At 46.4% G+C, this 26649-nt stretch overlaps 1 protein-coding gene across 1 annotated transcript; it reads left to right on the top strand.

Moving 5' to 3' along the window:
* The first annotated feature begins 669 nt into the window (after positions 1-669).
* On the top strand, positions 670-25439 carry CRTAP (cartilage associated protein). The gene is made up of 7 exons (XM_026496679.4): positions 670-3638; positions 7543-7692; positions 10418-10589; positions 15419-15547; positions 19390-19535; positions 20487-20570; positions 24552-25439. The coding sequence occupies exons 1-7, from the start codon at positions 3168-3170 to the stop codon at positions 24603-24605; spliced, it is 1206 nt and encodes a 401-aa protein (XP_026352464.2). The 5' UTR covers positions 670-3167; the 3' UTR covers positions 24606-25439.
* The last annotated feature ends 1210 nt before the right edge of the window (positions 25440-26649 follow it).

Genomic DNA, 26649 nt, shown 5'->3' on the forward strand with positions numbered 1-26649 from the left:
GTATTTTTAAATCCCAGATAAATGGAATCACTCTACGTTTGTTTGAGATTTTTTAGATTGAACTGTTGTTATGCGTAGCTGGGTTCTTTCATTTTCTCCTGCTGTAAAACACTCTACTATGTGCACATACTTAAAAAAAAATCTACTCTTCTGCTTATTGGACAGGTTATTTCTGCTGTCTCCTAGCTGCTGTATCTTATCAAAAACACTTTCTACTTATAAAAAAGAATGAAGTGGAGAAAATGGATGCAACCCTAACAAAGTAACCAAAATTAACATCGCTGATAAAGGCAGACATTGTGTTCCTCCCATGTGACACCCGAGAAGGATGCAATATTACTTCTGTGGTGTTCGAGTCAAAAGCACTTAATATGTATCTAATCAGGAGGAAACATCAGAGAAGCACCAATGAAAGACCTTGTATAAAATAACTGGCCTGTATTCTTTTTAAAAATAAGACTTTATTTTTTAGAACAGTTTTAGATTTGCAGCAAGATTGAGTAGAAGGTACAGAGATTTTCCATATACTGCCCAGCCTCCCTTGGTTCACAACCCTCTGGGGAGCTTCCTGGGTGAAATCTGACACTGGCCCCTGAATTGGAGGAGGAGGGGCAGGGAGAGATGGAAGAAAGAGGCCATCCACTCCAGGCTGGTGGGTGGCAGTTTTTTAGTTGTTTTTTGTTTTTGTTTTTTTGGGTGGCAGGTTTAATAGCAAAGGGAATTTACACATAAGGCTTGTCTTGGGCAGCAGCAAGACGAGTGGATCCCCGCACCTGCCCGCCACATCTTAAATTTATAAAGAGGCCTTACATGGGCTTTGTCAGGTATATTGTGCAGGTGTTCTCAACACCACATCACTATCTCCAGGCTGTGTCCTTGGAGTAGCTTCTGGGAGCAGGAAAGGCATGGGGAACCCACATTTCAAAGACAACGGAGTGATCAACTCACAGGTTGATAGGTAGTCACGTCTTTTTGATGACCTCCTCCGACACCCCTGTCACCACATATGCACAGCCCTCCCCAGTACCAAGATTCTGCACCAGAGTGGCACCTTTGTCACAATCAGCAAAGCTACATTAACACATCATCGCCCAGAGCCCAGAGCTTACATTAGGGCTCACGCTTGGTGTTGTACATTGCATGAGATTTGACAAACGTATGATGACACTTATCCCCCATTACAGTTTTGCTGCCCTAAAAATTGTCTGTGCTGTGCCTATTGCTCCCTGTGTCCCCCCAGTGCCTGGCAACCACTGGTCCTTTCAGTGCCCACCTTCATAGTTTTGCCTTTTCTGGAAGGTCATACAGTTCCAATCATACAGTATGTAGCCTTTTCTTATTGGCTTCTTTCACTTAGTAAAATGCATTTACATTTCCTCCATGTCTATTTGTAGCAGGATAGCTCATTTCTTGTTAATGCTGAATAAAGTTCCATTGTCTGGATAAATTATACATTTTCTTTATCCATTCACTTACTGAAGGACACCTTATTTGCTTCCAAGTCTCGGTGTTTATGAATAAAGCTGCTGTCAACATTTGTGTGCAGGTCTTTGTGTGAAAGACATAAATCTTTCACTCATTTCAGTAAATACCAACAAGTGCGATTGACTGCTGGACGGTGTGGTAAGAGTATGTTCAGTTTGGTAAGAAACTGCCAAACTGTCTTCTCAAGTGGCTGTTCCGTTTTGCATTCTCACCAGCAATGAATGAGAGTTCCTCTTGCTCCACGCCCTCGTCAGCATTTGGTGTTGTCAGTATTTTGGGTTTTGGCCATTCTAATAGTCGTATAGTGGCTGCCTTGTTGTTTTGGACTGTATTCTTTTTTTTTTAATATATTTTTTTAAAGATTTTATTTATTCGACAGGGATAGAGACAGCCAGCGAGAGAGGGAACACAAGCAGGGGGAGTGGGAGAGGAAGAAGCAGGCTCATAGCAGAGGAGCCTGATGTGGGGCTCGATCCCAGAGCGCCGGGACCACGCCCTGAGCCGAAGGCAGACGCTTAACCGCTGTGCCACCCAGGCGCCCCAAGTTTTGGACTGTATTCTTGAAAAATGTCAATGGCATAATGAGAAAACCTGAAGAAAAGCAAAGCTAAAAGATTAGAGACCACTACGCTGAGGAGACAAATAGATACATGATCCTGGACTGCATCCTGTCCAGGGAAAAAAAATATACAGAAAAGACATTATTAGGACAGTTGGCAAAACTGGAATAGGGAATGTAGATTAAATTCTTCTATTAATATGAAATTTCCTGGGTTTGGTCATTGTCTAGTTTTGTTTTTAGGACCTACAAACTGAAAGATTAAGGGTCAAGTGGGCTTAATATATGCAACCTGCTTGCAAATGATTCCGAAAAAATATAGATAAATATAAAGAAAGGAACTGTGGCATAAAATTAGCAATTTGTGAACATGGATCATGATACATAGGAGTCGTCTGTACTATCCTTGCACCTTTTCTGCAAGTTATTTAAAAATAAAAGTTGAAAGAATTAGAAAAATAATCGTTCTGCCTTTAGCATTCCATCCATATCTTTTGATGCACACATCTCGATCATATTCCTACAAGTGAAATTGCAGGCTCAAGGTGTGTGCGCCTTCAACTTGATCAGCTAAACGGTTTACAAAGTGCCACTGAATCCTTATTAATTTTATTTATTCTTTCTCTCTCACTGAAATGTAAGGTCGTTGGCAGTGTTATCAAAGTGTAGGCCTTGGCATCAGCCTCACTCGGGTGCCGGTTAGAACTGCAAATCCTCAGACCCTCACTCCAGACTTGCTGAGTCAAAAACTCTGAGCACGGCCTAGAAATCTGCGTTTTCTAGTCTTCTAAGTGATGAGAAAGTTTAACTTGTGCTGTGATCCGTTAGGGCCGCGCCTGCCTTGCAGACCGTCAGCTCCAAACGTGAACGGAGCGGAGCCCGGGAGCCCGGGTTAGACCGTGCAGAAGCAGAGGGCAGCGCGCCACCCGAGGGCACCGTCCCTGCGCCGGCAGCTTCTCCCGGACCCCCCAGCTGGGTGGGGAAGGGCTGCAGGACGGGGCGGGCCGGAGGCTCGTGTCCCCGCCTCCCAAGCCTTGGGCTCGCAGCTTTGCGCAGTCCTCCGCCTTCCTTGCCTTCTCGTCCCCTTCCTTCCTTTTTTCCTTCCTTCCTTCCGCCGGGCGCGATGGAGCTGGGGCGCGGCGCGGCCACGGCGCTGCTGGCGCTGCTGTGCGCGGGCTGTGTGCCGCGCTGCGGGCGCGCCCAGTACGAGCGCTACAGCTTCCGCAGCTTCCCACGGGACGAGCTGATGCCGCTCGAGTCGGCCTACCGGCACGCTCTAGACCAGTACAGCGGCGAGCACTGGGCGGAGAGCGTGGGCTACCTGGAGATCAGCCTGCGGCTGCACCGCCTGCTACGCGACAGCGAGGCCTTCTGCCACCGCAACTGCAGCGCGGCGCCCCAGCCCGAGCCCGCCGCCGGCCTCGCCCACTACCCCGAGCTGCGCCTCTTCGGGGGCCTGCTGCGCCGCGCGCACTGCCTCAAGCGCTGCAAGCAGGGCCTGCCAGCCTTCCGCCAGTCGCAGCCCAGCCGCGAAGTGCTGGCCGACTTCCAGCGCCGTGAGCCCTACAAGTTCCTGCAGTTCGCCTACTTCAAGGCAAGTCGGCTCGCCCCGCCCCCAGGCCCGGGCCCCGCCCCCAGGCCCGGGCCCCGCCCCCAGGCCCGGGCCCCGCCCCCAGGCCCGGGCCCCGCCCCTCCCCTGGGCCAGCCTGGCACCGCCTTTCCGTGTCCAGCCTGCTCCCACCCAGCGTTGCCAGAGGACGCCTCCAAATCCTGTCCCCCTTCTTCATCTTAAATAGGGATGAAAATACTTTTCTAGAAGGGTTACTCTGGAGCAGAGAATACGTACACAGAGCGTCTAGCCACCCAACAGTGCCTGATAAATGTTACCTGTTATTTGAAGACAGACTCCTCTTTTCTGTGCATACCATTAAAACCCCTTTTTCTCAAGGAAGTGGCAACTTTCAATGATAGAGGGGAAGAGGACCTGAGGTGCCGGCTAGTTCCTTTTAAAGAGAAGGAAGTTGAGGCCACGCCAGAGCAGGGGCTCGTTGGGAGCACACACCCCAGCCTAGAGGAGCAGAACCGTGCACTGTGATTCATCAGGGTTGGCGCCCCCCGCCCTCTTTCATCTAGAATTTAACACGGTTGTCTTCCTCCTTCTTTGTGGCTGCTTAAATTCTGTGGTTGCTGGCTAAAAATAGCCACAAATTGCTGTTCTTGATCCTTGGAGTCCTTTCTCTGGGGACCCGCAAGTTTTAAGAACGGGCTGAATGCCCTGTTCCTGGATAAAGCGACTTTATCTTGGCGGGTCGTTACCAGATTTTGCCAAGAGAGCCCTCTCAAAGTCCAGTTTCTACTTTATCTAATTGAAAACGATTTTTAAAGGAATATATTGCATTTATTTTAATGACTACAAAAATAGATTCATGGCATATTCCAGACTCCTGTGCTAGAAGTTGTTTTGTTTTGAAACTTTGCTTTGAGTCTTTGGACTGCAAGATCTGTTTTTCATGTTTCTGAAACAGAGCCACCTTATGCTGCATTCATAAGAGCAATAAAATAGCACAAAACCCTTAGTAGGTGAAAAGCTGAGTTATTTCTGTGCTTACATTTTTATATAAAGTATCGGTTTTGTGAATGTTTGTCCTGGCAATAAAAAAATAGTTTAAAATAGAACCAGGGGATAAGATTAATAAAGTTCCAGGACATTGAAAAATGATGCCTGGCTCTTAAAGGACTATGTTTTATGGTAAAAATGACTCAATTTAACGCTCTCTTTTTCATGTAGCTTTTGCCAGATACAGTCTGAAAGAAATCTGAGTCCTATAATGAAGGGGGAAATGTTTTATTTTTAACACCGGAGAATAGTAGAAGCTGATTTATCTACAGATGAGTTTGAAACAAGTGATATAGGGAGGAGGAGAAGAGTATTTGACTTAATGTGACCAGAAGGCAAAGGTGTTCTCTCCTTCCTGATGATGTCCTCAAAGTTCAGGATGGTCACAGCTATTCTTCAAAACGTTTCACAGGTCTCGTAGCAATCACTCACTTAGAAGTCGATGAAATACCATCTGTCTTGGCATTTTGGGATCTCTTAAAGGACAGAAGAGGTTCGGCATTTTAGTAGTAAGCCAGGATCCTCACTTAGTTTCTTCAACTGGAAGTCACTGAAGGAGTGATTTTAGGTGGCGTTACTGGGTGGTTTCTTGTTTTCCTTCATGATGTGTCTCTTGTCAAACTCGGTGAATGGGTGGGGAGGACATGATTCGTGGCAGCATGTACACCGTGCCAGGCACCCAAAGGCTGGAGGCTGGTGCTGGAGACCACGCTGTTTGCTGTGGCGAGGCTGAGCACGTGCTCTTGTGCTGCTCTGATTTGCAGGCCTCTGTTTCCCTGATTAAGGACAAATGCCTGAGTTGAACACGCAGGTGAGGATGGTGGGGTTGGCCTGTCAGAGGGAGGTAAAGAGGCACTGTTGTGTGGTCATGCAGAGAAGGTGCTCCTGGTAGGTAGCCCTCAAGCCCACCATAGGTTTTATGTCATCAGCCTACCTTAGGTCTACACCTTCAGCTGTGGGTTCCCTCCATGGCTGCATCTCTGTGGAATGCCCGTCTTCCCCGTAGCCTGAGCAAAAAGTGGGCCCCACACTTGATCAAATCCTTAGTGACTGTTAAACTCTCAGTGGGTAGAGCTGGCCCCCTCCCAGGCACTCCTACCTCTCACGCTGCCTGGACAAGGCCTCTGTCTCCCCACCCCCAGCCACAGGGCCTGCCACCCCATTGAGGCTGATTTAGGAGTGGCTCCTTTGGTAGGTAGGTGGGATCCTCTCATTCAGGTGGCTGTCTCTCAGGAGCATCTGGGAAAGTAGTGCTCCCACCACTCTTCTCCAAAACCTGCCTGGGTTTCTGTCAGAGGTTTAGCTGCCAAGATGTGGCTCCATGTTCCAGCTGGCAGGGCCCAAGTTAAAGTGAATAAATCAGCCTTTCCTCTCCAGGAAAGGGTTCCATTTTGTTAAAACTCAGGTCCTAAGTTAGAGGCCTTAAAAATCCCTTTCTGTGCCCCTTTTTCTGAGTGCTCTTCTGAGAATTAGAGAATCTCATTTTATTGGCAAATGCTTTAAAGGGCTGCATTCATACATCCTCCCCTCCTTGTAGCTGGCAGACTAGCCTTTTTCCGGCCAGGAGTGTAAGGCGTTCTGTAGAACTCTTTGAAAGGCATTCCCACACAGGCCACTGACTGGCCCTTTCCAGAACATCAGCATTGACATCTGGGAGTCTGCCCTCATTACCACCCAGCCCTTCTCCAGCACACCCACCGCCTTGTCTACAAATGACTCGGGGCCAGTCCTGTTTCATACAGATATATGCTACCCTCTGATTCTCAGAAATCCAGAGTGTACCAAATATCCCTTTATTTTCTCTCTGCAAACCTAATTCCCTAATTCCCACCTTTGAGCGTCCCTCTGCATTGGCTGAAGGAGTCTCTGTGCACATGTAGGGTGCCTCCCCTTCCCCCAAACCAAGTTGGGCCATGATTCCAGGGGACAGCCAGAGACAACACATCGGCACGGGGACCCTCTGCTTGTTGGCTGAGTGTCCACACAGGGAGGTGTCCATATCTCTGGAGTCCATACCCCTCAAAACACGGTTCCCCCCAGACTTCTGCATTCCTGGGCACTGTCCACAAGGGGGCCAGACGTGAAGCTCCAGTGTGCCAGAGACCTTAATCTAGACAAGGAAATATACTGGAGTGTATCACACATGGAGGCAGGGTTTTTCCCCCCTGTTTTGCTCATTGTTATGGACCCACGTCCTAGGACAGCACCTGACATGTAGGAGGCCCTCGACAAATGTGTGCTGAGTGAACGGATGAGTGAATGGTGGTGGGGGTCATCGAGAATGGCAAAGCAGGAGGTTCTGCGAGAGACTTGCGAAAATAGTAATATATTTGGGAATATATTATATATACATATATATATATGTATATATATATATGAAAATATTAATGTGTTTTTCCAGCAGAAAAGGTGTGATGTAGTTCCACTGGATAACTGAATGTTGTCAGGTGGTTATTTACAAAGGCTAGTAATGGTGGGTGTGACTCCCCCTGGGCCAAAAAGGGCATGGAGAGGACAGTTCCAGGAAGCAGGAAGGAGAGAGACTGTCCAGAGAAGGCCACCTCTAGGGGAGGTGTGACCTTCAATTAAGGCCCAATAGTGGCCGAAGGTGACTGAAGGGAGGGAGCCAGGAGACTAAGTAATCCAACTTTACCCTCTTGCCTTCCTTCAGGCTCCCACTGGGGCTCCTCACTGGTGAACCCCTTTGGAAGCTGGAAAGCAAGAGAGTGCAAGTCTTGATGGGCCACGGAAGTCACTGACCCCTCAGCTGAAAGCACTGTGTTGAAACACAGAGTTACTTGAAGGACTGAACATTCTTGTTTTGCAAAAATCACTGCCCATCCTGCATTGAGTAGACCTCCTCTTTCTTTGTTGTACTCAGGCGAATAATCTTCCAAAAGCCATTGCGGCCGCTCACACCTTTCTACTGAAGCATCCCGATGACGAAATGATGAAGAGAAACATGGCGTATTACAAGAGCTTGCCTGATGCTGAGGACTACATTAAGGACTTGGAAACCAAGTCATATGAGGTATATTTGGGTTTTTACACAGCAAGTTAGTTGCAGTGTGACTGGCTAAAGAAGTGGATCTTGATGAACAGCTGTTGACATCTAAGGACCTCTAAAGATTTTTGATGGCATTGATGAATATTATGACAATGGAAATGATTGACTTTTTAGCACAAAGTTGACCCATTTGAGAATGAGATTTTACATTCCATGATGCACTTAAAGCCACCTTTCCTTTGAATGCTGTATTTTAGAAATAAGGTCATTTTGGGGAGCCTGGGTGGCTCAGTCAGTTAAGTGTCTGACTCTTGATCTCAATGTCATGAGATCAAGCCCCACATCAGGCTCCTCACTCAGTGGGGAGTCTGCTTGGGATTCTCTCTCTCCCTCTGCCCTTCCCAACTCTTGCTCTCTCTCCATCTCTAAAATAAATAAATAAAACTTAAAAAAAAAAAGTCATTTGATCATTTAGTTTTAAGATAGAGGAATAAACACATGTCTTGGAGATCCTCCAAAAATGACCAAGAACACAAGAAACAGGAGCATAAGTTTCCATTTCTGATGAAACTAAAAGACACATCTTTTTTACACACACACACACACACACACACACACACACTCCCCATATGTATTGAGGTGGAAAGGGAATCAAGGAGCTTGGAGGACTGACTTGACACATTAGAGGCTACTGAAGTCTATGCATCTGCGAAGGGAGTCTGATAGGAATGAATGAGGAAGAATCCAACTCCTTTGAGTACTTACTGTTGTCCAGACCTATCGAGCTTGGGCTCCAGGGGCATGGCTACCAAGGAAGGGTTAGGGCAGGGTTGAAAACAGAGGGATGTGTTGAAAGTATCCATGGGGAGCTGGTAGATCCCAACCAAGGGCTGACTTTAGGGTTACCTGTCGTGTGATCAGACTGCAAGCTCACTTTGTCGTTGGTGGTGACCCTCAAAATATAGGGTGCAGGGTCTCTATTCTGGTGGCCCTTCAGTTTTCCAGGGAAGAATTCTCTAGCCTTCTGCAGGACTAGTGAAGTGTCATGCTTGTCTGCCTGTGTCTGAGAACCAGTCTGGGGAGAAGGGTGGGGGCCTCACAGCTGAGTCAGAGACATTACCTGCTTCTTGGTTCTTAGCTTCATGCCTCAATCCCCACTCTGCTGTGCCTGATCCCTGACCCTCCAGCCGTTACAGATAGAGTCTCTAGAATAAATCACCAGTGTTTGGTGAGGAGTGGCTTTGGAAGGTTCGATCCCTTGGGTGGACAGATGGTTGTGCAGGGAAACCTGGGGCTCCGACAGCCCTGATCAGACTTTCAGCCCTGCCTTCTGTTCTGTGCCTAGCACCAGTCTCCATGGTCGCTAGTGCCTGCAAATGCAGACAGGCGTATGATGTAGTGTGGTGTGTAGTTGGGGGGTTCGCTTCCCCCCAGACCCTCCTCTGTGATAATTTAGCTTTCTGTCCTTGCAAAAGTTGTTGAAATGTCTTGTCTGTTGCTGGCTCCTTTTCCATTCTCCTGTGAAAAGGATTTCTGCCTTTGTACTTTTTCACTGTGGTCTTCACTGGGCGTGGGGAGTGGAGCTGAGTGCTCGTGGCCAGTGCACTGTGCCTAACTGTAGGTCGGCCAGACCATTCCTTTCCTCTTTGGAGTCCTGCTGGGTGTGGTGGGGCTGCCCTGCTGTGTGCCCAGGGGTTCCCTCTCCAGTGCATGGCTTTCTTCTTGCTGCCTCCACCCTGCCGCCCCTGAGGACCCAGCTGCCTGGAGTTGCTGCTCGTTCACCCGGCCTCTAGGCAAGTGGTTCAGTTCTCTGCCTGCCTTATTTCCAGGGGGTGCCGCCTCCTCGGGAGGTTTAGGGAGATCAGCCTCTCTACCTGACAGCTTAAGCTTGGTGAAAAGTTCAGGTCTGAGGGGTGGTCCTTAGACACCCCCATTCTGGAGCAGCTGAAAAAGAATTCCAAATGGAAATAAGCCATGCTTTTTTCCAGGCCTGTCCTGGACCCTCCACGTGAGCAGGGTCGTGCATGTTCGCAAGATCTCTACTTATTTCTTGGGAGACCAAGCAGCTTCCTCAGCCTTAGTTATTTCTCTTTTATCTGGTCCAGCCAACAATTAGCAGAAATTTCTTGCAGTTCCACCACCCAGCACATGGCCGCCCTCCCCAGTAACTAGTACTGATGCATGGTATCCCTACTTCATACTTAACCGTTGGGGGAAGGGTATCTGCCACCTGCTCTCAAGCTTGTATCTTTTCTCTGCTTCAATTTTAAAAATCAGCTTTATTGAAGTATAACTTATTTAACATTTATTTACCAATTTTAAGTGTATCATTCAGTGAGTTTTGGTAAAGGTATGCGATTGTGTAACTACCACCATAGTCACAACATAGAATATTTTCATCTCCCCTAAAATGTTCCCTCAGGCCCCTTTCTACCTTTGTCCTAACCTCTGACCTTTGGCAGCCACTGCTCTGATTTCTGTCACTATAGTTTTTCTTGATTTGAATTTGATTTTATTATCAAGCACTTCCTACTTTTTGAATTAAACTAAAAAGAAGTGTACCATTGTACATAGGATAGAAAAAGCTAGATATAAGTCAGTTCCTGGTTGGCTTCATATTTAATTAGGGGTGGGGGTGGTTTCCTTGGGACTGATGAGAGTGGAACTCCGTGATGGTCTGACTCCTTCCGGTCGGACAGCCAGCCTCCCCCCGGTCTGGGAGCTTCACCCACCTCTCCTCGCTTTCCAGAGCCTGTTTATCCGGGCGGTGCGGGCCTACAACGGCGAGAACTGGAGGACGTCCGTCACGGACATGGAGCTGGCCCTTCCCGACTTCTTCAAAGCCTTTTACGAGTGTCTCGCGGCCTGTGAGGGCTCCAGGGAGATCAAGGACTTCAAGGATTTCTATCTTTCCATCGCAGGTGGGTGGCGGGGGTTCTGATCCACCCATGAGTGGGGAGCTGCCCCGTGGCGTCTGCGTGCCTTCCTGATGGCTTGAGTGACTGCGAGGAACTTCTGAGCTTCTGTATGAATGGTGGCTGGGGAGGTAATACGTACGCCAAACGACCAGCCTTTGACTTACTAGGGGCTTCTGGAAAAACACCTGAGTACAGCGTTCAGTCAAGCACAGGCCTGGAAAGGGGGTCGAGCAGACCAGCCCTGCCTGGTTACAGATCCTCCACAGGCTTTTGGAAAAATAAAAATGGGCCCAAGAGCGGCTCACGATTCATGTTACATAACACGTTACTGGTTTAGCCACCTTGAAGGGTGCAGTCCAGTGGCATGCGGTCACGCCCACTGTCCATCTCCACCACCCATCGGTTCCTCTCCCCAAACGGACGTCTTACGCATTGAACACCAGCTCCCCGTCTTCTGCCCGCAGCCCCTGACAACCGCCACTCTGCTTTCTGTCTCTGTGTATTGGACTACTCCGGGTACCTCGGATAAGTAGAATCCTATAGCATTTGTCCCTTTGTGACTGGCATATTTCACTTAGCATAATGTCCTCCAGCCTTGAAAGTATTGTAGCAAATTGGTTGTCTTTTAAATCTCTCTCTTTTAAAAAAAAAAATTTTTTTTTAAAATTTATTTCTTTGACAGAGAGAGAGAGAGTGGGGCAGAGAGAGAGCACAAGCAGGGGAAACAACAGGCAGAGGGAGAGGGAGAAGTAGGCCCCCTGCTGAGCACAGATCACGACCTGAGCAAAAGGCAGACGCTTAACCATCTGAGACACCCAGGCGCCCCCTTTTAAATCTCTTTTAATTGGTAGCTTCTTCCTTTGTGTCCATTTTTCCCCTTGGCTATTGAAAAAACTGGATTGTTCGCCCTGTAGGGATTCCCATAGTCTGGATTTTGCTGATTGTATCCCCTTGGTGCTCTGTTCTTTGTATTTCTTATAACTTGGTAGCTGGATGTGGAGGCATGATCCAGCTCAGGTTTGATTTTTCTTTTTTTGTGGAGGTGGGGGCACAAGATGGCTTCCTAGTTGGTGCTCAGTTCCCGTGTCAGGAGGCACAGGATTGTCTCTTTCTTTGTAATGTTGGCAGCTGCTGGTGCTCAGGCTGGACCTCACGTAGTACCTGTTAACTGGTGTTCCTCTGCTGGTGGGAGGTCATTCCCTCCAGCATCCTTTCATGCCTCTAATGTCAGGAAGTACTCCTTACACTCAGACTAAAGGAGGGGGACAAAAAGGGTGCTTACTCGGAGCTGCAGTGTTTTGACTATAGATAAAAGACAGTTACTAGAAAAAGTAACATTTATTATGCTCTAACTAGATGCCAGGCCCTGTTTTGTGCTCTTTATGGGTATTACCTCAATTTTGCAACCCTATGAGGAAGGTACTAGCATTCTCCCCATTTTACAGCTGGGAAAGCTGAGGCCTAGAGAGATTAAGTACTGTGCTTATTGGCCTCCAGGGAAGGGCTGGGATTTGAACCCAGGCAGTCTTGATTAGAGTCTTACCTCGTAGTCCCAGTGAAATAGTCTCACCTCACCTATGTTATACTTAATCTTGAACTTTATTTTATTTTTGAATAGGTAACATACATGAACATAGTATAAATTGTGAAAGACACAAAAGGATATACTATAAAAAAATAAGTCTTCTTCTGTATATGGCAGACATGAGGATACCTCAAGATGGATTTATTTATAGAAATGTGGGTGAAGGTGAGCCCCAAGGGGACGAAATGGTACCCTGGGGCTACTAATAGCTGAGTTATTATCTCCTAGGCTGAAGGGGAGGAAGTCTTGCTTCTATCCACATCTCTTCTACCCATTCCATTCACCCCAAAGGTAACTATTTTTATTAGCTTCTGGCTTATACTTCTAAAAGGTTTTTTTTCCTACAAAAATAAGCAAAGATCACTTTATCTTTGATCTACCTAAGATATATCTCTATAACTATATCTTTATATGTAGATAGACAATTGAGAAATGTTTTTTGTTTTAAATTTTTGTTTTTATTTTAAAATAACTTTTTATTTTTATTTTTTATTTTAATTTTTTATTTTTAAGTAATTCCAAACCTATAAAGAAGTAGCAGGAGTAGTACAAAGAACTCTCATAAACTCCTTATCCAGATTCACGAATTTTTCACCTTGTGCCATATTGACTTCATCATTCTCTCTGGATGTGTGTGTATAATTATTTTTATTTCAGAACCACTTGAGAGTACGTTGCATGTATCATGACCCTTTATCCCATAAACTTCAGTATATTTCCTAAGAATAGCAATATTCTGCATAAATCCACAATACAGCTATTAAGTTCAGGCAACTTAATATTTAGACAATACTTTTATCCAATCTATAGTTTATATTCCAATTTTGCCCTTTATTCCAATAATGTCCTCTAGCAACTTTTTCTTTCTTGGTACGGTCCAGTCTAATATCATGTTTCCTATTTATTTGTCATTTTTCTTTAGTGTTCTCTAATCTGGAATAGTTCCTTGGCCTTTCTTTTTATGCTCTTGAATATTTTTATGCCATTGATATTTTTTTAAGAATATAGGCCAGTCACTTTATAGAATATTCCTCAGTTTGGGTTGCTATTACATTCTGGTTGTGCACTTTTGCCTGGAGTCTGCTTCTCGGGGTATCCCATCCAGATGTGCGTGGTGTCTGTTTGCCCCTTCCTGGTGATGTTGATTTTTTAAGCATTTGGTTAAGGTAATTTCCAATTTCCAGCTTCTCAGCAATACTGTTTTTCCTTTTGATATTAATAAATAATTTGGGAAAAGATACTTCAAGACTAGGATAATTTGCTGTTCATCAAACTGTCTTCACCCCCGCCCCTACCACCACACCTATACCAATTTAGTGTGTACTGAAGATTCTTGCCTGATTCTTTTCTCTCTCTAAAGGTCATATATAGGGGCACCTGGGTGGCGCAGTCGTTAAGCGTCTGCCTTCTGCTCAGGGCGTCATCCCGGCGTTCTGGGATCAAGGCCCGCATCAGGCTCCTCCACTGCAAGCCTGCTTCTTCCTCTCCCACTCCTCCTGCTTCTGTTCCCTCTCTCGCTGGCTGTCTCTCTCTCTGTCAAATAAATAAATAAAATCTTTTTTTTTTAAAAAAAAGGTCATATATAGGTAAATCTATTTTTCTGTATTTTCTCTTTGCTTTTTTCACACTGAATAGGTACATACTTTGTATACTGTTCCACTTAGCGGTATGCCCTAACTGGCGGTAGAGAGAGTCGTTCCTTCTTGTTGCTGACTACGCCACCGAGGGTGCGGTGCACCACTGTTTATTCAGCTCTCTGCCGGACGCTTGGTTTGTACCAGTCTTCTGCTGTTACATGTAATACTGCAGTGCGGAACTTTAGGCCTTTTTTTTTTTTTTTTTTTTTTGCTACATGTGGAGGTATGTTTTCAGAATCAACATAAGTGGGATTAATAGTTCAAAGAGTAAATGTCTCTGCAAATTATTTAGTATTTTAAGTTACCATTTTGTATTTCTTTTTTTTTAATATATATTTTTTAAGATTTTATTTATTTATTTGACAGAGACAGCCAGCGAGAGAGGGAACACAAGCAGGGGGAGTGGGAGAGGAAGAAGCAGGCTCATAGCGGAGGAGCCTGATGTGGGACTCGATCCCAGAACGCCGGGATCACGCCCTGAGCCGAAGGCAGACGCTTAACCGCTGTGCCACCCAGGCGCCCCCCATTTTGTATTTCTAGCAAAAATGTATGAGAGTGCCTGTCCTCCACAGTCTTGCCAACAGAATGTGGACCATCATCCTGGAGTCTTTTGCCGCTAGCCGCATGAAGGGAGAAAAGGGAGGGGGCCGAGGATCATGTGGGAGGATTTTAGGGACCAGTCCTGAAAGCGGTGGAAGGAGCATTCATTGGTTGTTGTGGTCCACATTTTATTGGCACCACTAGTCATATGGTGCCAACCCAACTGCAAGGGAGGGTGGGAAATGTAGTCTTTGACGTCCTTCTCTGTTATTGTATTTAGACCGACCTGTTCTCTTTCAAAGGCTGTATAGATTCTGTTGTTTGTATGTACCATAATTGATTAATCACTATCCCACTGACTGGCATTCAGGTTATTTCCAAGTCTGTTTGTTGTTGCAAACAGTGCTTGTGTGTGCCCATGTCTAAAGAAAATTTCCTAGAAGTAGACTGCTGGGACAGAGGGTATGCGCATTTTAACCTTTGATGCTTTTTGCCAAATGGGTCTCCAAAAATGTGTTCCTGTTTTGCTTCTACCAACAGAATATGAGAGTGTAAGTTTCACCATTTTCTCCCTAACAAATTTTTTTAAATTTTGCCAATTTAAATGACATGTGGGAGCTACACTCGTGGTGAGCACAGCATAACGTATAGGCTTGTTGAATCACTATGTTGTACACCTGAAACTAACGTAACGTGTGTGTCAACCCTACCTCAACAAAACAGGTTTTTGGTTTGTTTTGTTTTGCCACTTTAGCAGTTAAAAATATTTTAGGTGGGATTGTGTTTCTTTGTTACAAATGAGGTTTAACATCTTTTCACGATGCTTATGAGCCATTTTTATAATTTCTTGTCTGTGAATATTCTTTGGCCATTTTATATTGGGTATTTGTCTTTTCCTTGCGGATTTTAAGGGACTTTATATAGTAAGGATTTTAGCCCTTTTATCATACGTGTTGCAAGTATTTTACCTTTATCATCTTTACCTTTTACCTGGATCCTTGAGGGGGGCAAAAGTAGTATTGAGAGGCTGATGAATGCACTGCTCTGAGAATTTGGGTGTCTTCTTTCAGATCATTACGTAGAGGTCCTGGAATGCAAACTACAGTGTGAAAAGAACCTCACCCCTGTTATAGGAGGCTATCCAGTAGAGAAATTTGTGGCCACCATGTATCATTACTTGCAGTTTGCTTATTATAAACGTAAGTAATTATATTCTACGAGATCTTGGGCAAGGGCCTTAACACTCCTAAGACTCATCTTCCCCATCTGCAAAAAATAGGGGTAGTAACCCTTACCTCTGGTTTTGAGAGAATTCATAAAGGTCGCGTTGACAGCCCTGGTGCTGTGCTTTGCATGAAAAGGCAGCAAGACCTGGTGATTCAGGGCACGGACCCTAGAGCCGGACTGCCTGGGTTTACATTTCAGCTTCATCACTTCCTAACTTCTCTGTGCCTCAGTTTCCTCACCTGTAAATTAGAAATAATTGTACTAACCTCATGAGATGGTCGTGTGGGTGAAATGAGTTGATACGTGTGGAATGCTTAGGGTATTTTTACGCTAGCACGTGGCATTATCTCCTCCCTATCATCAGCCTTCCCTTTCAGACTGAGTTTTATTCCATATGGTCCTCCCTGGGCCTGAAATTCGAGTTAATTGATCAGAACATTCCAAGGAGTCGAAGGGAAACAAACGTGAGAGAGAAAGCCATTCAGAGTTCAGACTTCAGAGTCTGTCTTCTTGCCTTTTCCTCCTCTCCCTGTAACTGACATTGTCTGAGTGGCGGGTACCTTGGGGGTGACAAGCACAGCAGGATCCTTCCCACTCAGGGGGGTGGCCCTCAGGGATTCAGGGATGTGCTGTCAAGAGTGACAGGTGACCTTGGCTTCCACATCCCTCCTTCCCCGCTGTGGCTGTTTCGTTCTTCGTTGAGTTCCCTTTTCTTGCAATAGCAACGCGCCTTTTATCCTACCTCCTGTCCTCCTCAGGATACACTGAAAGATTTGCCTGCTGAAGGTTAAAAAAGGGACAAAAAAAGAAAAAATGTTATATATATATATATATATATATATATATATATATATATATATATTTAATTTTTAATTTTGCTAATCAGTCTTGTTCCTGAGAAGGCTCCGTAGCAATCATTTACACCAGCGCTTCGTGAGTAAGGGGACTTGCCTCTTTGCACAGTAAACCTGCTATTACGACAGCCTGGACCTCACCTAAGGATGTGATGAGGTAGCCTGAACTGTCCCTTGGTTGGGACTTTCTGAGATCGACAGGAGGGTGAGGCGTGTCTGGAGAACACCTCCTTGCCTTTTCATAGAGGGCAGGGCTGAAGTTTTATTTGCCACTGTAATCCTGGCACTAGCTGTTTGGTAAAGGACTATTTAGTATAGAGGACAACAATTTTATTCTTTTTTTTCTTTTTTTGAGAGAGAGAGAGAGAGTAAGCTGGGGATGGGGCACAGGGAGGGAGAGAATCCTAAGCAGGCTCCATGCTGACATGGGGCTCAATCCTACCACCCCAAGATCATGACCTGAGCCAAAATCAGGAGTCGGATGCCCAACCGACTGAGCCACCCAGGCGCCCCAGGTCTTAGTCTATATAGTCTAGGAACACACTTTCACACGAGACACACTAAGCTCACAGTGGGTCCCCAGCAAATATTTATTTGGCTGCATTCTAACGCCAAGGGGACAGTTTTCTACTAGGCAGTGTTTTTGAAGAGTCCTCTTTTTTAAGTATAAGTGTTGATTGGTGCTTTCTTATGAAAAGACTTGTAGTATAGGCTTGTTACAGCAAACCAAACATCTCAGAGATGTACAGAGAAAACACCCAAAGCAAACCACCCGTTCCCATCTCCCCTCTCCTTGTCCCTCAAATCCTACTGTTAACTGTTGACTTATATTCATCCACACTTGGAAGAGCCTTATTTTAATGAGAATTGTGGAAAGTCATGTACATTTTTTTAAAGATTTTATTTATTTGAGAGAGCGGGAGCACGAGCAGGATGAGTGGCAGAGGGAGAAGCAGACTCTCCGCTGAGCAGGGAGCTGGTTGTGGGCCTCGATCCTGGGACCCTGGGATCATGACCCGAGCCAAAGGCAGATGCTTAACCGATGAGCCACCCCAAGTTATGTACATTTTAAAAACTTATTCTGGAAAAAAAAAACCCTTATTCTGGAAATTTAAAAGTGTACATTAAGGGGCGCCTGGGTAGTGCAGTCGTTAAAGCGTCTGCCTTCGGCTCAGGGCGTGATCCCGGCGTTCTGGGATCGAGTCCCACATCGGGCTCCTCCGCTGGGAGCCTGCTTCTTCCTCTCTCACTCCCCCTGCTGTGTTCCCTCTCTCGCTGGCTGTCTCTCTGTCACATAAAAAAAAAAAAGAAAAAAAAATTAAAAAAAAATAAAAGTGTACATTAGACAGGATAGTATAATGAACCGTAGTATGCCCATCACCCCACTTGAACTTTGATCAACACTTTGCCAATCTTAGATTCACAGTTTAAAAGTTTTCTGTTGGGATGCCTGGGTGGCTCAGTCGGTTAAGCATCCGCCTTTGGCTCAGGTCGTGATCTCAGGGTCCTGGGATCGAGCCCCACGTCGGGCTCCCTGCTCAGTGGGGAGAATCTGCTTCTCCCTCTCCCTCTGTGCCTCACCCTGCTTATTCTCTCTCTCTCAAATAAATAAATAGAATCTTTTAAAAAAGGAAATAAAAGTTTTCGGTGGATGAAAACATAAGCTAGTGTTGTTGTTTAATAAGCTAGCGTTTTTATTTCATTTTCACGAAAACCTGTATTGGCACTTCCTGAGTTAGGCCCTGGGTGGGACTCTGAAACACGGGAAAGAACCCAGCAGGCGTTCTAGCCTGCTGAGCAGGGCTTGGCTCTGTGTGCACAAAGCCGAAACACTAGGAGTTTTGAAGTGTTCCAGATACATCTAGTCTCTGGCAGTGCACTGGTCCTTGGAGTCCTCACATGCTCTGAAAATCGCCCCGTGTATCAAAGACTGTGGCAGTGACTTCTAGACACCAGGAGACCAAAACCCCGAGTGCTGCTGGCTGCTTCTCGGGAAATCTTTGCTTTCTGGGTAAACAGTAGAGGTAAACAGTATGAGTAAGATGGGCTTCTTGAAAGTCAGCCCTGTTGCGAACTCTTTCAAAATTATTTCCCACACTGAGTTTTTTGAGGGCAAGTGTTATTTATACTGGAACCCCAGCCCCATAGGCCTTGAAATAAATACCTTTCCCACCTTGTGGACCTTGTGAATAGCCTGTGCCCTGCAGTGCTGTTTTCAGGGTTGTTGTTACAGGAGACAGCCACTGGGTGGCACAATTTATTCATACCCACGGTTTGGTTACTCGGCCGGCCAACCAGAGCTTTAGCAAAGGTAGTGGATTGTAAATTGGAGTGTAACGTGCCAGGATGAATACCCAGGGGCTTGTGGCTTATCACCTCTTTCCCCTTGCCCCCACCTCCAAAACAAATCCCAGCCCCGCAGGTCCCCCGTGCTGAAGGTGCTGTCATAGGTGGGGCAACTCTAAGGAGGGAGGCTAGAGGTGGGAGATGTCAACTTGAGGTGGCTTCAGGTGTCTTCCAGCCCAGAAGGCCCACCATCCTTTCGGTCGTCTAGGTTTAGGGTAGCTGTAGGAGGGCTTCCTGGGTCTGGGGATTGTGGTGCCATCCAGATAGGACCCAGGCACATCCTCCCTACCTCCCTCAGGCCCAGGACAGGCCAGGGCACCCAGCTTCCCAGCTCAGGTCAGTGGAGCCTGAAGTAGAATATAGTAGACGTTTCCGCAAAGGCATCTGCCTAATGAGGAACTTCCATGTTTCAAAACGGCTCCGCAGGCTGCCATGGAGACCCAGTCTGTGACCTGCCCCCCCGGGGATGATTCTGGTCGGTCACAGGCTTTCCCGAGGAGGGGCTGTGGAGAAGGGGCTTGCCCCTGGATATTTCCTTTAGGAAGCTGTGCTGCTGAGGGGCATTGCCGGGCACGGTTTGCTGATTTCCTGTGCCTCTTTTCTCCCGGCCTCAGTGAGCGACCTGAAGAACGCGGCCCCCTGCGCCGTCAGCTACTTGCTCTTCGACCACGACGACAAGGTCATGCGGCAGAACCTGGTGTATTACCAGTACCACAGGGACAAGTGGGGCCTCTCGGACGAGCATTTCCAGCCCAGACCAGTAGGTGGCGGGGCGCCGGGCCCACACTGGCGGGCCTCCTCTTCCTTCTCACGTTAGAGGACTGCTTTGCACCTGATGAGAAAGAGTTTTTACAGAAACGAAGGGAACTCCTTTTTTTCTGGGTGGTTTTGTTTTGTTTTTGTTTTTTTTGGGTCTTTTAACAGTTTACTGCTCTATTCTGATTCCTAAATCAGTAAAAACAACAAATTTCAAACATTACAAAAATGTTTTATTTAGAAAGTGAAAGTCCCTCAAAATCGCATCCCTTTTCTTCACCCCCTGCCTTATCGCTATGCATTGGCTTGTATATACTGCATATATTTATTTATTTTTACAGAAACAGGGTCACACTTTACCTGCTGTTGTGCAACTTGCTTTGTCTTTCCAGCAATTCATAAGGAACGTTTTCCATGTCACACTTATACACTGACTTGTTTTTTAACACCTGCAAGATAGATTTGTTTGTGGATGGACCATCATTTAATTCACTTGATGGACAAGCTAAGTTTTGCATGTGTTTGTTTTCAGGGGACTTCAGGGATTATATATTACTTTTAAGAGATCTTTTCTAGTTGGTCTTTGCCTTTAACTTGTATTTTCATTGGGATTTTTATATACTGTCCCGGTTTGCCATACCCATACACACCTCACTCCCCTGCCAACACACACACACACACACACACACAATCTCTCTCTGTCTCTCTCACTCTCTCACTCACTTGGGGTTGGCTACTCTTTCTTAATTGAGATATGTTTCATATACGGTACAATTTATGCTTTTAAAATGTACAGTTTAGTGGTAGATTCACAGAGTTGTACAACCACAACCACTGTCCAATTTTAAACATTTTCATCAGCCCCAAAAGAAATCCATACCCTGTCTCCCCCTCCTCCCAGTTCTGACATCAAAAGGTTGGTCATAGAAACTGTTCTGTGTTTGCATCTTAACAGGAGGCAGTTCAGTTCTTTAACGTGACTACACTCCAAAAAGAGCTGTATGACTTTGCAAAGGAAAATATAATGGATGATGATGAGGTAAGTTTTCATGTTTAGCGCACATCTGGCTAAGAGAAAATATTACTCACAGCTTTGCAGAAATCACTGGAAGGCCAAGTCATCCCAGAAACAGAAGGGGACCTTGAGAAATACAGTTTCTGTGGGCGTTTTCATGCAAGTCAGAGCGCTGGAGGGGGGAGCACGGCTTTCTAGGAAACCCAGGTCCTGGCACCACATTTCCTGCCAGTGAATATGGAGGAACCCATCATAGAAGTCATCCAGTGATCATTTTTTAACTTCATAAAAACGCCGTGGATTTTCAATGACTCAGCACTCTAAACACACTTGGAAAGCCTCATCCCAGTTTTTCTGGGATATGATTATTATCTTTTTTCTTCTTTTTCTTTTTGTAAATTCGGTCCTTGCTGTGAGTCATTTTATCGTTCTCTGAGATTGCTTGAAATCCCTGATTCTCACTCAGCCGTCTCTTTTTTTTTTCAAAGTTTTTATTCAAGTCATCTCTACCCCCAGCATGGGCTTGAACTCATGACCCCCATGATCAAGAGTCGCATGCTCCTCTGACTGAGCCAGCCAGGTGCCCCTCAGCTGACTCCTTTTATGACAGAGACTCCATGGCTGATGGAGGAGTCATTTTGGGGTGGGGCAGCCTCGTCCCAGAAAGTCCTCGTTGCGGGGGTATTTAGAGAGATGTGTTAGAAACAAAACCACAGAACGTGCTTCCTGTGGCAGCTAGCGATGGGCCAGCTTTTGCAGCTGCCTCTGGCCTGACCCCTCACTTCATAGATGAAGAGCCTGGGGGATAGGAGAGTCTATGAGCTGCTAGGCCAGGCCCAGGGGCCCCGAGCCTCCAGGTGCTCTGTTTCCACTGCCCTGGTTTTTGGTGAAGCACTTCTAAATAGATATGACCATGGAATTTGCTTTCCATGCACAAATTTGCATGAGGTGGACCCATCACTAGTAGGCACTGAATTCCCCAGGGCTTTGGGCTTCCATCTATAAAATGGAACTAATAACGTTGACCTCACAGGGTTGGGAAAATGAAATATCACACTGCATGTGGAAATGCTTTATAGACTAGGAAGTCATCACTGTGTGGTGAGTCTTAGGTTGGGTTAAGAAGCAGAGCCTGACATAAGGTCACAAGGTCCTGCAAAGGAAGGAGTGCTGGCTGGATACAAGCACGGCTGGCTGCTCTAGTTTGGAAAGTGGACAAAAGTATATTTAGAAAAAGGAAGAGTTGAGTTCCTAATGGTCCAGAGCAAGCCACCCTTGATATTTTGATATAGATACTTCCAGGGTTTTCTATACATTTTCCAATATATATTCATAGTAACCCCAACTGTAATAGATATCATGGCTTTTCCATTTAACAATGTAACATGAGAAGTTCCCCTTGCGATGTTTTCCCAGGACAGCTTACTGAAATATTGTTCACACACCATACATTCTCCTTTTTAAAGTACGCAGTCTAGTGGTTTTTAGTATGTGCACAAAGTTGCACATCCATCCCTAAGAATTTTAGGGCATTTTCATCCCCCCAAAAAGAAATCCCAAACCTGTTAGTAGTCATTCCCCATTCCTCTCCTCTGCCCCTCACCCCACTAATCTACTCCTGTCTCTATCGATTTGCCTGTTCTGGACATTTCATATAAATGGAATCTTACAGTAGGTGGTCTTTTGTGACTGGCTTCTTTCACTGAACATAACGTTTTCAAGGTTCAACCATGTTGTAATATATACTAGGTTACATGCAACATTCCTTTTTATTGCTGAATAATATTGCACTGCATGGATATACCATATTTTGTTTACCGATTCTGTGTTGATGGACATTTGTACTGGGTTGTTTCTACTTTTTGACTATTTTGAATAATGATGCTGTGAACATTTGTCTACATGTTTTTATTTGGACAAAAGTTTTTAATTTTCTTATATACCAAGAGTATATACATGGAAGTGGAATTGCTGGGTCAGATGGTAACTCTGTGGTTAACTTGTTGAGGAATTCCCAGACTGTTTTCCAAAGTGGCTGCACCGTTTTACATTCCCACCAGCAATGTATGAAATTTCCAACTTGCCACATCTTTGTCAGCACTTATTGGTGTTTGTCCTTTTTATTATAGCCATTCTAGTGGGTGTGAAATAATATCTCACTGAAGTTTTGATTTGAATTTCCCTAACGACCAATGATGTTGAGCATTTTTTCATATGCTTTCATATGCTTGGAATGCTCTCAGGTAGGAAAGAAGTGAGGGGCAAGGGAAGGAGCCACAGAAGTATATGGTCGCAGCTGGAGTCGAGCTTAGCCTGACCCCACGGGAGCTCTGGAGCATGAATTGTACCGCAGGGCTCTTCCTGCATTTTATAGGCAGCTTATCCTTCTCTCCTCGGTTGTTGGCAGCCCAGAGGGGTTGGTGTGTAAACTCCCTGGTGGGGCTGCTCCTTTTCGCCAGGATCAGTTGTCCAGAGAACGGGCAGCTACCAGCCATCAGTAGTCAACACTCCCAGCGGCTGGGGAATGGGTGCATTCCCAAGGTAGATCTGAGCCAGGCTGTTGGTGCCTCCACTGTACCAGGCCACAGAGAGGGTTGTGTTTCTTTCATCTGTATTGCCTTGAGTACTTATTAGTGAGCTAAGAGCAAGCAATCCCATCATCCCCCTGTCACAGCGGCCACACAGCAGGAAACAGTAACTCTGGGAACAACTGTCATGGCCATACATATAATCCCTCTACTGTGTTTTCCTTTTGGGGTCCAGAAAGCAACCAAAAATGCTGTTTTTTTCTTTTTTTTTATAAAGATTTTATTTATTTACTTGAGAGAGAGTAGAGTGAGAGAGAGAGAGTAGAGCGAGAGCGAGAGAGAGAGTGGGGGTGGAGGGGCAGAGGGAGAAGGAGAAGCAGGCTCTCCACTGAGCAGGGAGCCTGACATGGGGCTCGATCCCAGGACCTGGGATCATGACCTGAGCCAAAGGCAGACGCTTAACCGACTGAGCCACCCAGGCACCCCAGACCATCGTTTCTTCAATCAGTTGTCTTCCGGTTCCGTAACTTGAGTTTCTAACCTCAGGCATGACAACGTACAAGTATTTGATGAAAACAGTAAGACCCCCTTTTGCGTCTCATGTACTCGGGAGATTTCCCAACTATTCTCAGATGCTGAGATTTTATAACAGAAAGTGTGTTAAAATATCAAAAAGAGCAAGTAGGCTCTTGGCCTATGATGGTGACCCCTGTGAAGGAGGCCAAGCTTTAGCAGGGGTGGTTAGCATCAGTGGGACTGACCCTCATGGGAGCAGGACTTGGCCTCCTTGGTGATTCACTCATTCTTGGCAGTAAAGAGAATGGGTGTCATCGGCTGGGCCCTGGTGTGTTGTGGGAGAGAAATCAATGCCGAGAAGGAAATCAGAAAGTGTGCTGGGCTATTTCAGGTTGAGGCTTAAGGCTGATTGCAGAAGGCGGGAGCAGGTGGGCTCCTGGTCCTGACAGTGGGCAAGTGGGTCCCCCTGTCCCCAGGAGACTGTCTTGTAAAGGGAGTGACTGCTTGAGTCACACCATCACTGTGCACACATACGCTCAGTCATTCTTCCTTCAGTGGCATTCCACCTTCTGCATGCCATGTCCTGGGGAAGAAACGCAACTCAGGTCCTGGTCCTTGAAAACCTCATGGTCTGCTGATCAAGGCAGAAGAACAGGGAGTGTTCCTGTGGAATAACCGCTAAGGGGTTGGGCGGGAATCCCAGAAAAGGGGGCACTAAACAGGTCTTTCAGAGGGTGGCTGGAGTGCCCCCATCCCATGGGCCATCTGTGGGGGTTCACATGGAGTGGAAGCCAGGTCCCTCCTAGGGGGAGGTCAGGTCCTCTGGGCCCAAGGGCAGTGGGGAAGGGCTGCTCCAGCCCACACAGGCAGCTGGCGGTGGCGTCTAGAGACAGTCTCTGCTTACCAGCACGTTTAAAGTCAGGTAGCCCACCTAACACAAGTATCCTATCGTCTCTTACAGGGAGAGGTTCTGGAATATGTGGATGACCTCTTGGAGCTGGAGGAGACTGGCTAGTCCATAGCAGAGAGACGGCCTCAATTCAGGAGACACAGATTCTTCGTCTTCCTTTCCCCAGTAGCCCACGTTGTTGATACCTCAAAGCCTTCTCTTTGCTCTTGAAGTGAAAGGGAAGCCTCTGCTCTCACTACATACCATAAGGGGTGAGCCTGCCTTCCCAGTGACCACACCTGCCTCCCCATGGTCTGCCCACATTCACACCTGTCTCGCTCCCCATCTTCATACCTGCCTTCTCCATGTTCACACCTGCCTTTCTTACCATTTTGGTTGGAAGGACAGTCTTCCATTCCCCCCCGCCCCCCAGAAAATCACTACTATTCTTTAAATAAGAAAAATACTCCTAAAATTAAGGAATTGTGAAAACCTGCTTTGGGTTTTCGCTCTTCCAGATTTTAGACTCCTTTATCCCCATGCCCTGATCCAGGAAAGATAGTGGAAGACAAAGGCCAAACTCCTCTACTCCCCGTAACAGCCTACACATGGTCTGACCTGCGCATTTCCAGTACTCACTGAAAGACAAGTTGGGTAGATAGTGCGGACTACAGGAATAGGGCTTTTGCCCTACACTTCCGCATCTCCAAAGTCTTACAATGGTTAGTCGGTCCCCCTTGCGGACAATAGTTACAAGCATCAAAGTTGGGAATGGAAGAAAGCAGAGGGAGTCTAGTTTCATTCATTCTTTCAATAAATATTTATTGAGCACCTGCTACATGCTAGACATTGACCTGGGCACTGGAAATACTGCACAGAATGACAGAAAAAAACAACAACCCTGCCCTCTGGAGCCTATGTTCTGTAAAGAGAGACAGACAACAAATAAATCAGAATAAATATATACAAACTATCAATAGTGATAATTGCTATGGAGAAAAATAAAGCAGGGAAGTCGGTGTGGAAGCCCAGAGATGAGGCTGCAGTTTTAAATAGGCTGGTCAGGGAAGACTTCATTGAGAAGGTGACATCAGAGCAGAGACTTTGGGGAGCAGGTTTCAGGGAAAAGCATTCCAGGTAGAGGGAACAGTATATGCAATGCTTTGCAGTGAGAACATGCTTGCCTTGGTGGGGAAATAGCAAAGAGGCCAAGGAGAGGAGTGGGCAAGGGGAAGAATGGAAGGACGTAAGGTGAGGGAGGCAGGAGAGAGGACAGTCGGCTTAGGCCAGTGTTAAGGCCTTTGGCTCCTACTTTGAGTGAGATGGGAGCCACTGGAAGGTTTGGGCAGAGGTGTGCCTTGGCTGACTGGAGCCCTCCAGCTGTCATATTGTGAGCGAGGGTATATGCAGGGGTACCAGGCAAAGGGAGTGCTGACTTGAACCTGAGCCGTCACGGTGGAGATGGTGAGAAGTGGTCAGACTGGGGGCTTATTTTGAAAGCAGGGCCCGTAGGATTTGGTGACAGTTTGGATATGGAGCATAAGAGAAAGAGGGGTTCACGGTGACCTCAAAGGTTTTTGGCCAGACTACCAGGAAGGATGGAGTTGCCAGTTACTGAGCATGGAGAAGTTGGTTGTGCATGGTAAGTAAGGAATTTGGTGCAAAGTAGGCTGTCTGAGGCTGGGAGGGGAGGCTCAGGATGCAAATAAAATTTGAGAGCATTCTCAGATCCGGTCTTCAACAGAGCCTGAAACAGGGATGCAAATGCATGTGGTTTATTGTGGGGTACATTCAGAAGAAACCTGTGAAGGCCTCCATCGATCAGTTATTGACTGTCCCATGGGGGCAGGGCTGTACCTTTGAAGTGTCTTGGTCAGCTGAGGGCAGTTCTCTGGAAGAAGGACTGTGACCACTGGCAGTGGTGCACAGTGAGGGGCTGGGAACGGGGATGTGGGTCCTGGCTCTGTGAAGGGGGTCTGGGAGGAACGCCACCCCCCTGCTAAATCATCAGCACATACCTGGTATGTAGGGCCATGAGCCTGGATGGGGTCAGTTAGACTGTGTGTACATATTGAGAAGCGAGAGACAAGGGCCGAGGACGGAGCTCTGGGGCTTTCTGGGACATAAGAAACCTACCAAAGAGACAGAGAAGGAGCTACCTTTGAGGTTG

The sequence above is a fragment of the Ursus arctos genome, unplaced genomic scaffold, assembly GCF_023065955.2.
Source record: "Ursus arctos isolate Adak ecotype North America unplaced genomic scaffold, UrsArc2.0 scaffold_20, whole genome shotgun sequence".
Taxonomy (NCBI): domain Eukaryota; kingdom Metazoa; phylum Chordata; class Mammalia; order Carnivora; family Ursidae; genus Ursus; species Ursus arctos.

Excerpts from the sequence above, each read along its gene's own strand:
- CRTAP (XM_026496679.4), top strand. The coding sequence starts at position 3,168 with ATGGAGCTGGGGCGCGGCGCGGCCACGGCGCTGCTGGCGCTGCTGTGC. Across the intron at positions 19,536-20,486 it reads AGCATTTCCAGCCCAGACCA|GAGGCAGTTCAGTTCTTTAA; the intron begins GTAGGTGGCGGG and ends GCATCTTAACAG. Across the intron at positions 20,571-24,551 it reads ATATAATGGATGATGATGAG|GGAGAGGTTCTGGAATATGT; the intron begins GTAAGTTTTCAT and ends CGTCTCTTACAG.